Raw genomic sequence first — 12,322 nt, 5'->3', positions numbered from 1 at the left:
TTGGACCACTGATTAAAATGACTCGAGTGTGACGGGTATCTTTGGCATATGAAATCTTTCTGGCCTGAGGCTCTGAGCACTCGCTATATTTCTTGTCCATCCATGACAGCAGCTGCGATTGGCAGACACAAAAGCAAAACAGCTCAGGCTGTCATGTTTCTGTGTGGTGTATGTGCACAAATCTAAACATTCCATGGACTATGTGGGCCATTTTCAGTCACCAAGTTACACAATTTTTCATCTGAAAACCTGAGCTCTCGATGTAAATAGGAAGTTTGCATTAACTTGTCTAACCCAGAGAGAATCATTTCTGGCAATCACATTATATACTATGAGGTGATTTGGCAACGGGCTAACAAAGGTTTTCGGAGCCAAGTTTTGCAAACATGATCTGGGATGAAAGTCGTGAAAGAACTTGCACAATGGATGACGGGTTTATCTTGAAATTCATCATTTTACTCAGGAATGAGAAGAACTGTGCATTGCCCACCCCTCTTGTCTTTGTTTCTCTTCCTTCTCATGCACGTCGGCTTTGGATTTTACCGCGCACGCAATTACATCCGCACATGCACGCAATCAACATGCCGCATTCATATTTTTTTCTTTATCTGAAATAGACACATGCAAAAGAGCGTCGGCGGCGCATATGGTGCTCATTTCTGCACCAGTGGCTTAATGCTCTTAAGTTCAAGGCTTTGTTCAGTGCATCATTGTTTTTAATGGAAAGACAAAGCTGTGCTGCTGTTAATTCACAGGGAGGGAATAAAAGAACAGTGCAGCTATTGTTTTTGTCACTTTCGAGAAAAATGACTGACAGATAACAAATAGAGGACGATCTGGACTGTTTGTCGACTGTGAAGATTTAGTTTCCACAGCGTCATCATTCAAAATGATGGAAGTTTTTCAATAAAAGAAAGCAAAAACAAAAAACACTTCATGCATTCATTTACAACAGAATAGCTCTACATCTGCTATTTTGAGCTGATGTCTGTTTTTCTTTTGTCTGTAAAATTCCAACCAGTTAGCATTCAGACTCATTGCGCACTTCACAAGCCCCATTTGCACAATATTGAGTACATTTGTGAATAAACTGAGATAATTATTTCAGTACACAGTACAGTGAATCCACACAATATTGTGTTTCGTCATATTATGCCTCTGTTCAAGTGTAGATTTTTAAGAGAACATTTTGTGTGGGTTTTGGGGACAACATTGAGGTCTACTGGGAGAGGACCAGTCAGTGTAAGTATCAATACAGTTTAAAATGTGTTTTTTCCACAGAGCAGAGAACATAAATGCTCTGTTAGTGTGTGCTGCTGATCCCTGTGTGCTAAAGCAACAGTTATTTACCGGAGCATCGACGATTGTTTAGCATTATGTTAGCATTAGGCTAGCAGACGAAATCATGCAATTTGTTTATGCAATTTGATGCTTATGCGAAGTTAGTATCTTTGTTTTTTTTTATTTCGGTTTTATATATGATAGGAAAGTCACAGGAATCTGTGAATGAGTAATAAACTATTTGAAGCAAGCACATATTTGCCTCCTATTGACAATTTTGAGCTTACGTCACTAGTCAAAATGGTGGTCAACTCGGTGAAAGGAAGCTCTTCGCGCATTGAAAAGCATTGACTTTGGATCGTTGTAATTTGTTTTGTGAGGATTATTTTGAGTTCAAAATGTGAAGAAATGTTGTTTGACTACTTAAACAATCTGTGTGTATGCTAGTCACAGGCGGCAAAAGCAATACAATATGCCATTCCTTCAGAAATGCCCGGATATTCGGAATTGTCAATTTGCAGAACTTGATAGTGAGTGAGTTTTTGTCTTTTTGTTTCTTCAAAGTATGATAAACGTTAGTCTCCTTTTTCTTGTCAAAGAGAGAGTGAGAACAGGCACAAAGACAACAAAAACAGCTCATAAGAGTTGAATATAAGACATGATCGAGACATTTTCCAAAGGTTTTCTTGTTCATAATCAAAATCACTGATCAAATTCTTACCTAAATATACATTGTACTGCCAAAACGGTGCTTTTAGACATGCCATGTTTGTTTGTTTGTTTGTTTGTTCGTTTGTTTGTCTGTCAGTCACTTTAAATAATTTTCGTGTCATAAATTACACGAAATTAGAGCAACAAGGTAGTCTCTTAATTTTTTTTTCCATGGCTGTAAATACATGAAATTCATCTTTTTTCTTTTTTCTTTTTTGTTTATCAAGATGACGATCTTCCAGTGCTTTGTGTACGTAATTCTGTCGGCCATAGCACTTGGTAAACACGTGTTTTTAAAACTGTTATATTCGTAAAGTTAATATTATTTAGTTTACAAAAACAGGAAGTAAAGATGATGTAGCTCAGTACTGCTGAAAGTCCCTTTCCTTCTGCAGGGAAAAAAAGTTTCGCAATAGTTTGAATGAAACGAAGTGTGTAATTTGCTAAATAGTTCAGCGCCGGACTTGACCAACTTGGCATTTTATTTTTTTTATTTTTTTTAGGGGGGCGGGGCTTGAGCTGGGCTTCTATCAGTGCTGCGTGGAGCGGTGGAGCAACATCAGTCTGGCTGCCTCTACTTCTGCTTCTCCTTCTTCTCCTCACACTCGACTGACGAGATCATGTCCCGTTCCGATCCACAGGTAAGCGCACGCAAAACGACCCAGCCCGTGTCGTCAGCGTCTTTACTGTGACGCATTCAAACTTGGACGGTGCGTCTTTTTGAAACAAAGGGGAGCGGTGCTCGACGCGTGTATTTGTGGAACATGTTTGGCCCGTTAGCCGCTCCCTCCTTTGTGCGCTCTCCTAACTTTTCATGAGCTCATGCATAACGCTGTCAGTCAGGACGGAAGCGTTAGAATTTCATTTTCACACCCGCTTTATACAAAATAAGTGATTGTGATGGTGGTTTGGACTTTTGATCGCACTTTTTCACAGTCTGGACAATAAACCCAGATAGCAAAATGTGGTTGAATCAACGTTGAAATATAGTTCGGCTTAAGTGTTGAATCTACGTTGAGATCTAAAGTTTAAATTATACAGAAAGCGCAAGGTTGATAAAATGTTGAGTCAACGTTTGCTTTCCAACCATATATCACTCAATATCAATGTCGTTTCAACCATAATCTAAATGAGAATCTACATGCATCTTTGGTTGATTTTACATTGAATTCTAACGTTTAAATTAAACAGAAAGCGCAGGGTTGATAAAATGTTGAGTCAACGTTTGCTTTTCAACCATAAATCACACAATATCAATGTCGTTTCAACCATCATCTAAATCAGAATCTACATGTATCTTTGGTTGATTTTACATTGAATTCTAACATTTAAATTATACAGAAAGTGCAAGGTTGATAAAATGTTGAGTCAACGTTTGCTTTGTAACCATATATCACACAATATCAATGTCGTTTCAACTATCATCTAAATCAGAACCTACATGCATTTTTATAGTGAATTAATGTGAGGAATAAATGTTTTAAGTTAATCATCATTTACATTGGAATTTACATCTAAATGTACATTATTATTATTACTATTATCATGCACATTAATATAGAACAATTTTTTTAAACTAACAAAAAATATTGGGTTAGTCCACTAGAAAAAAAAAAGTTACCATATGTTTTTCACCTAGTGTTTCTGCAGATGTCTTACAACTTACTTGGATGTATTATTAGCTTGTTGATTTCCTTAACCATACTTCCCCATATGTATGAAAATCTTAGGACAGAAAATATGTTTAATATTCAAACATTTATTAGAAATCAAAACACAGTACTTTGTAACTGAATTCTGGGGAGAATGGAGGCAAAGAAAATAACACCCGTTTGGCTTCTGCCTCAAATAATGTTTGTTTTTATTGTATTATTCTTTTTCTTGACAAAGGAATGAAATAAACATGAAATGAACTGTAGGAACATCAGTGTATAAAGCGGTAACCATTTCACTTTGACTGTACGTCAGTCCATAAAAAGACACACTAAATTTTGACTTGCGTTCGCAGTTGCGTCCAAGGCACTAGCATTGCTTGGGATGCCACCGTTACACTCATGAGCAAAACGCAGCCAATGCTTGACAGTAACACCAAAGTCCTGCTGAGTCAGTGTACGGTCAAGCTGTCGAGCAGCAACTGAAAGACAAGATTACAAAAGAGAAGAGAGTTAGTATCCAATACAATTTATTGTTTTAGAAAAAAAGCTGTTCTGTTGTTACAGTAACTATCAGTAAGTATTAAGTAACACTTTTTTGTTGAATTTGACAATGTTGGTAAATACATGCGATGTCAATATAAAAACCACTGTAGATTTATTTTAGTTAACTCATTCACTCCCAAAGACGTATTTATACGTTTTTTTAGGTTTTTGTTTGCTAGAGTTTTTGTATGAAGGCTTTGATGCAGTTTCTGACCTGAAGTGGAAGCTTAAAGCGATGGTAGTTATTACAAAAAAAAGTTTCATTCATGAAACAGATGAAGCACACTTTTTTTTTTTTTTTCGCTTTAAGCTTCCACTTCAGGTCAGAAACTGCATCAAAGCCTTCATACAAAAACTCTAGCAAACAAAAACCTAAAAAACGTATACGTTTTTGGGAGTGAATGAGTTAATTAGGACAATTACAGAATGTTGAATGTGCAATGTAACTAGCTACTAGCATGAAAGTGTGTCGTGTATAGTTAGGTACATTGTTTATTTTATTTTCTAGTTTTACTACGACTTAAAGAGGGTAATGGTCAGAGGCCATTGTTCAAATTAATAGCACAAAAGGAAAATGAAGTCTGGTTATTTGGAACGTCGTTAACTCGCTGTCTAGCTGGTGAAATTTAGAAGCTTCGGAGCGAGGACAGCATAAAGATGAAAAGGTAAGGGGAGTAGCGGTGAAGAAAAAAAAATACTGATTTTTACTGAGCTAAAGAAAATAATGTTGACTAGGGGTGTTAAAAAAATCGATTCGGCGATATATCGCGATACTACATCGCGCGATTCTCGAATCGATTCAATAATCGGCAGAATCGATTTTTTTTTTTTTTTTTTTTTTAGGATTCACACCTTGAGCATGGAAGAATGTTATATGAACGGCACATTAAGCCTTAATATTTTTATTTTAATGCTGTTCAAACATGAAACAGATTACAACCTCTATAAGACTGAAATTTCAGATAAATAAATAATACATTTTCATATAAATCTTACACTCTACAAGCTTACTGATTAGTATTTTCTAAATATGAATGAAAAAAAATCGCAACAATCGATTTATAAATTCGTATCGGGATTAATCGGTATCGAATCGTGACCATTCATATCGGGATTAATCGGTATCGAATCGAATCGTGACCTGTGAATCGTGATACGAATCGAATCGTCAGGTACTAGGCAATTCACACCCCTAATGTTGACATAATTTATTAGAAATGATTGACTTGTTTTGATAGCCACTGCTGTTGCAGGCAAACCTCGTGTTCCAATAAAATATTTTGCAAATATATCGAGTTGCGTATGCCTAAGCCAGGTCATGCTGCACCTCCACAAATAATGGTGCGACTAAATCCTGTGCTGTGCGAGCAACCAAAAATGTTACACGCACCAGTGCTAGTAGTGGAAAAGTTAGTGTAGAGCCCTGGCCTGATGGAGTCCATCTTGACTGCAATATATTAATGAAAAGACAAAGATACATATACTAATTGCTGTTTTTGTGAAGTATCAATGATGTTTTTTTTTTTTTTTTCATTGATTTCGGAATTGACCATTCTCTAATTAATAGATAAATAATGTCTATGTGGAGCCGCACTTTTAAAATGTGTCTTTTCTTAGTGTTTTTTTTTTTAAAGCTTTTTCTGGGAATTTTCAGTCATTCAAAAATATTTTTGGACAATTCAAAACAATTTTTCAGTTATACAAAAATGTTTTCGGAGAGTCAAACCCTTATTACGAGGTTTCGGGTATTGGAAGGATTCTGACTCCATACCCCAGGTGGAGTGATTTTACACAACAAAAGAAAGCAGCTCAGAACATTCTGCTCAACTCTGTGTTGTAATAAGTAGTTTACATAGGCGATAACTCACCAAACATACAGTCTTGCATCACTGTCTCCTTGAATGCCTTCTTGCCAATGCAACACTTGTCTTGCTTCCCTGCCCAGTTGTATTCATTTAACAGCCCAGGGCATTTGTCATCACAGTTGCCATCATCCGTCTGATTAGGTTGTCCGAATTGGTGCCTTCAACGACAGCCAGGTGATTAATCTATGAGAGACGACATTATTATTATTATTAATTTAATTTTTGCACTCAACTTTTGTTGATAGAATTCTCCCGATGCCTGAAGATTTTACTTTTAAGTAAATTACATAACCTTTACTAAATTTTGCAATATTCATATACATCACCCCCTCTCCACCCCCCAGATGACTAACTAAATAACTAAATGACTAAAACTGAAAATAAAAATAATACATTTGTATTTCATTTTTGAATTGTATATTTTTCATCCGTTTTTACTTTCACTTTTAGTAATTTATTTATTTATTTATTTAGTCATTTATTTATTTTGAATTTTGGCAGTTTTGGTCCTCCATAATTATGCCTTACAAATTGGTAAAAAAAATTAAAATAAAATAAAAAAAGTGTGCTAAGATTTATGATGATTTGGTTCTACAACAGTGACCTTTGAAAAACTTACCAACTACGAATACAGTATTTCCCTTTCTTCCGGTTGGTCCCCAAGCACCGCAAAAAGGGTTGCCTGAAACAAACAGAAGACCCTGTTCAACATTTTTTTTCACAATGTGATTGTGTTCTTTCATAATCATAGTAGTTATTATTACTCACAACTTAAATTAACAATGGGTCTAGGTACCTGTTGTAGAGCTGTAATTGTGTTTGTAGTCTTGAAAAAGTGAGTTGTGCACCTAAACAATATCAACAACACAGCATGTAAGTTTCAAACTTACTGTACAAGTCAGCAATGTGTTACCGCAATAATATCATCACAATCATGTAGTACAGTGCGCAGAATCATTTACCTGTCTTGCGCTACTCCTCAGAATGGATTTTGTGGACAGAACATTTTGAAGAAACACTCAGAGCCTGAAACCTGAGCACAACCGATATTCTATTAATTATTATGTTATCTTATATTATGAATTCTGAAAACATACCAACATTACCTTAAAAAAATTTGCACTTTGCCCTCTTCCTCCTTATAGGTAAGACAGACCTCTGCATGTTCTCCTTCCCCATTAAACCTGTGCCAAGTTATATTCTCAGTCACTAATTTCAACATTTGGATGTGGTGAAAGGTAGTTCACCTAAGCTTTCTTCAGATTCTTAGAAATGAATATTTTGAGTGTTTGTTCACTTGTTTACTTACCAAAGAGGTTCACCAAGCTCTGGCCAAGGTACAACATGCCTTCTTAGTTTGAATAAGTAGTAAATTACTAATTAGCCATCTGGTTTCGAAGACGCTGGCACCACCTGTACGCCATGTGACTCGTCAAAACAGCACAAGTAACCTGTACATCAACAGACAACAAATGATATTAAAAGCAACAAAGTACAACATTTACACATTTGTTTTATTACAGTGTGAAAAAAATGTGTTCATTATAGGCTCAATAATTAGTAATTACTAAAAAAATACTTTTACTTCCCTCAACAAATAAATATCCTGAAGCATGATTCGACTAGATTTCGTGATGAATTAAGTTATATACAGAAGTTAAACAAATTACAGATAAACCTTACATTACTATACAAGTGGACTTAATTTACTTTAAAAACTAAACCTAAAAGAAAACGCTATTCAATGTTCTATCTTCAACTGTTAAACCAGCCTGTTAAAAACGACTGAAAAAAGATACATTCTTCATGTAAACGCTCCTGTAGCGCTTCAGTGTAGTTCGTTAGCTTACTAGCATATCAGCAACATAGCACACAGATAGGCTTGTAGTAACTCTCATTGTTAAGAGGCCGTCGGAATTAGCAACTTAGCTTCAACGTTTAGGATCATTCGAAACAATTTCTTCACTAAAACCACCTCTAAAGACCAATATGCTTAGCGACCCAACTGACAATGGACATGGTGATACATATTTGTTTTATTTAATGTAACTTTTACCGACCTGAAACACAGAACGTCGACGTTTGGATTCCCGCTCTTAGCACGGCTGTCGGCAATTTGAAATTCTTCTTCTTCTACGCTGTGTATGACTGTGTGTGTCAGTCTGGTTAGTAGCATGTCCCGCCATCTAGTGGCGTACTGTGGAACAGCGATCCAATAACGTTAGAAAGTACAGTAGATATTTAAATCAACTCGATGAAATTAAAATTGTATGAGATATATAATAGATTTTTAAAACATAACCTGGGAAATGTGTGTAACGCATAAGTCATTCCTCTTTTGTATTTTTTTAATATAATATTATGCACACAATGTACATATCACACGTACAGCACTATAAAAAATACATAATTCAAGCTCTGCATATTTTACAATACAAGCTGAATATTATCCCAGAACAATGTAATATTTGGTGCTAGTGATAATTTGGTACCTTTTTATATGATTATACTCGCAGAGTTGCGTCTCAATAAAATAGCTTCATTACAATATTGCCCCCTAAAAGCTTTACCTCTGAATCAGATTTCCACTAAATGTAAATAATTATCTCTTTCATATGAATATTCATAGTTGTTTTTATTTTAGAATTGTTAGACTTAAAGTTTATGCGTTGCAGGTTGAAACAAAACTGGTCAGATAAAATGAGATTTTCTCTGATCAGCCAGTGAGTGCACCTAACTAAATATTATGGCATTGAAACTATTAACGGGAAAATTTAGATAACCACACACGCACGCACGCACACACCAATGTCTGTGAAGTCAATTCAGTAGTTGTGTCAATATGAAGCCATAAAATATCAAATGTAAAACATAGGAAAATTAAATACTTACCCTTGAATCGCTACAAAGAAATGGTGAACGCACGTTCGAAGAACTTCTCTCTGGAAGCTTCATGAAAGTTCGTTCACAGAATTCACACACAAACTTTGATTGTTTGACCAGAAACATATTGAAATGTCTGTGTGATGATGTATTAAAATTCTTCTTAACATCTGTTATGCAAATAAGTATGTGTAAAAAAATGTGTGTAGAAAAAATAAATAAATCTGAAACTGCATTTAAGAGTGGGACAAGACTGGCAATACATATGTGGCCCAGAGTTGTAAATTGATAGCTGGGCCAGATGCGTCACACAGCAACTGGCCCACATCCTGTTTGCCAGAGTCAAGCCAGTGCCACCTTTGCTGCTCCTGGGCCATGTTCGGCCCACATGCCTTATGCCAGTGTCGACTGAATGCCACCTGTGCCGGACTTATGCCGGATGTGGGCACATATTTTTGATGACTGGGCTGAAATGCACAAACTAGAAACTCTAACGTGTACAGTTTATTTGGTGGAAATGCCAGGTGTTTCGAGTACATTCAAATAATTTACAAGTTTTGCAAATACAGTGTTCCCTCGTTTTCCGCTGGGGTTAGGTACCAAAAAATACCCGCAATAAATGAAATCCGCAAAGTAGTTAGCTTTATGTTTTATATTTATTATAAATGTTTAAAGACTCTAACACCCCCCACCCATCAACCTGTCCCCAAAATACTTCCCCTCCCCCTCTCCTAGTCAATTTCTCAGCTGAAGGGGAAAAAAAAACAAGAAGGGCAAACATAGATTCAACGTTAATTAAACATTGACCTTTCAAACGTTTTAATTCAACCAAAATACAACGTTGATTCAATGTTATCTTTTAAACACAAACTTCAATGTTAACATAATGCTGTTGAATCAATGTTGATTGACCAATCAATCTTCAACCGTAACCAAAAATCATCCATTTTAACCCTAATTCAACGTTGAATAAACATCTTTTGCTATCTGGGAAGTCACTTATTTATTTATTTATTTATGTTTTTATTTATTTTACAGCATTATGCCATCCTGAAAACTTTTTTTTAATTAAGAATATGGCACTAAGATAACATATAAAGACAATAAAAGCATATGAATCCTCATACTATCTGGTTTCAAAGTAACACCTTCTTTGTGATCTCTCGCCCCCTGAAGCAAAAACTGTCCCCCTACTAATACTGAACTTGAGTTGGCCTTCAATTCTTTGATCGGAGCTTTGTCACACACTAATATGTGTGAAATGTATGCATGGATGGAGAGGGGAGGAAGGGAGCTGCAGTAGTGCCTTTGTCTCTATTATGCTTTTTAGGCCATAGGCGGGACAGTGATTGAAAATGAAAGTATCTGATGAGAGGGAGGAGCCGACGATGCAGTTGTGTGATTTCAGACATTCCCAAATGTCTTGGGGATGATATAACCCAACATTAGATACACTTGTACGCTCCAAAACAAAAGCTCACCCAGTGAATGGGGTATATGCCACGGAAGAGGCGGGACTGTTTTTGCGCATCAGTTTGTTTCCGGTTCGGTTTGCGACGTGTGGGCTGCATCAAAAATACTTGTACTTCCGACTTTGTGCCCCTCGGTTCCTCGTTCGCAACCCGGACCAGAAACAAACTGTCGTGCAAAATCACGTCCCGCCTCTTCCGTGGCATATACAGCATTGTTTTGAAAGGTAAATTGCAAATTTCTTTTTGCGATATTAGGATTTAATAGGCTATATCTTTTATTTATTTTTTTTATTTTTTTAACAAACAAGTATTGCAGTAAACACTATTACATGTAATTTATGTAACTGTCAAAAACTGTTGTGATGTCTTAATTGCACTTTTTAGTGCATTCAGAAATTAGGGTTGTGTTTCTTTTTTTTTCTTTCTTTCTTAGTTTTACTCAGTCCACTCTATTTAAAACCTTTTAACCAATAGTGGTTACTACAGTGGACAGCTATTAAAACGTTGTTTTCTCCTATATAAATGTACCAACCACAGTTGGCCATTAGCCACTCCAGTGGACACTAGTGTAGTCTTGACGTACAGTGCCATCCAGTGGTCATGGTTGTAAGTGCAAAAAAAAAAAAAAAAAAAAAAAGATCGACAACAAGATGGCCGACAGAAGTTCAGATGTGACATGCAAGGAAGCTTCTATTCCAGGAGGCCCTTGCAAATAAAACATATATTGGGACATCAAGCAACAACTGAGGAGTAATACAATTGTTAAAATATCCAATTATTGATTTTTTAATTTGAGGAAATGGCGATTGATCATGAGTCTACTAAATTGCACTTTGGACATCATTAACTGTATTGTGACTACAACTAGTGTTCCTGTAACGTTGCTTTTGAAAATATAGGGTGTTCCAAAATGGTTGACCCCATTCTAAATGCCCATATCTCGGAAACTACTTGATGGATCTTAATGAAACTAAATACACTTTATGTTGAAGGTCATAAGTTTTATTGGTTAAATTTACAAAGAAAAGTACAGCTATTTGTTGGTTCTATGACAGATTTTCATAAATGTTCAACACCAAGTGACAGGTTATATTTTGGAATTACAGCCCAAGTGCTTTTTAGGATGTTCAGAACTTCCTTTTCTGTGTTTTGTGTAAGCTTGATGTTACACACAAAAACGTGAAACGTTTCTACACAAGCTGTGAAAATTTGAGGTTATTCCAACGAAAATTGTCAAAATTATTGGCCTACGAAATGGGGTCTAACATTTTGGAACACCCTGTACTTCACCTGCAATATTATTATTATAATTATTATTATTTTATTTTTTTGTTTTAAATCATCATTTAATCTTTATTATAGCAATATTTTATGGATTTTAGTCCTCACGAGAGTGGATCCTGGTCCTTATGTTTTGTAGTGGTTAGGTGCAAATGGTCGCAAAACCTACCACATTCCATCTGACTCAAGTGGGAATGATGACAGCGGCCGCGAAGATGAATGGTTGCCAGAAAAAAGAAAATTACTATCTGTACTTCATAAAAAGTTCATTTTTCTATGGGTAAATGTTTTTGCAATACATGTAGTAGTTTTGAAATATGTTAAAAATATGTGAACACAATGCTAAAAATCAAACAGGTATTTTCTACAGTGTTTACATTTTTTTTAAATTCTTTTCTTTCAAACATATTTCATCAGTTGCTCAAATGCATGTTATCCACCCGAGTGGACATGTCACCAACTCCTTAAAAAATTTATGTTTTAAAAAGAAAAAAAACAAACAAAATGAACGTGATTTCTTTTCATGCCTAAAGAGTAATAAAAACAGTTGAGGAAAAAATCCCAATGTAGGTTATCATATTTTGTGCATGAAAGGTTTAAAAACAGGGCGGGTGGTTAGCACGTCCGCTTC

General features: G+C 35.7%; 2 protein-coding genes and 1 long non-coding RNA gene across 5 annotated transcripts in view; 2 read left to right on the top strand and 1 right to left on the bottom strand.

The window, feature by feature from the left end:
* LOC144003168 (uncharacterized) overlaps positions 1 to 2,536 on the top strand; it is a 199,899-nt gene extending 197,363 nt beyond the window's left edge. The window contains exon 5 of the mRNA XM_077499095.1: positions 2,496 to 2,536. The gene's annotated coding sequence lies outside the window, so the exon portion shown is untranslated. The remainder of the gene's footprint in view (positions 1 to 2,495) is intronic.
* cald1a (caldesmon 1a) overlaps positions 2,497 to 12,322 on the top strand; it is a 60,121-nt gene continuing 50,295 nt past the window's right edge. For all 3 annotated transcript variants that reach the window (XR_013278899.1, XM_077499093.1, XM_077499090.1), the window contains exon 1: positions 2,497 to 2,633. Coding sequence is in view for 2 of the 3 variants with exons in the window: in XM_077499093.1 (XP_077355219.1) it covers positions 2,613 to 2,633 (21 nt within the window). In the remaining variant the exon portion in view is untranslated. The remainder of the gene's footprint in view (positions 2,634 to 12,322) is intronic.
* On the bottom strand, positions 3,824 to 9,612 carry LOC144004107 (uncharacterized). The gene is made up of 8 exons (XR_013279207.1): positions 8,116 to 9,612; positions 7,365 to 7,506; positions 7,162 to 7,239; positions 7,018 to 7,088; positions 6,852 to 6,903; positions 6,675 to 6,737; positions 6,059 to 6,238; positions 3,824 to 4,126 (listed from the first exon to the last, which is right to left on the bottom strand). It is a non-coding gene; the product is annotated as an uncharacterized LOC144004107 (long non-coding RNA).

The sequence above is a fragment of the Festucalex cinctus genome, chromosome 16, assembly GCF_051991245.1.
Source record: "Festucalex cinctus isolate MCC-2025b chromosome 16, RoL_Fcin_1.0, whole genome shotgun sequence".
Classification (NCBI taxonomy): domain Eukaryota; kingdom Metazoa; phylum Chordata; class Actinopteri; order Syngnathiformes; family Syngnathidae; genus Festucalex; species Festucalex cinctus.
This window is presented reverse-complemented; position numbering and strand designations above follow the sequence as displayed.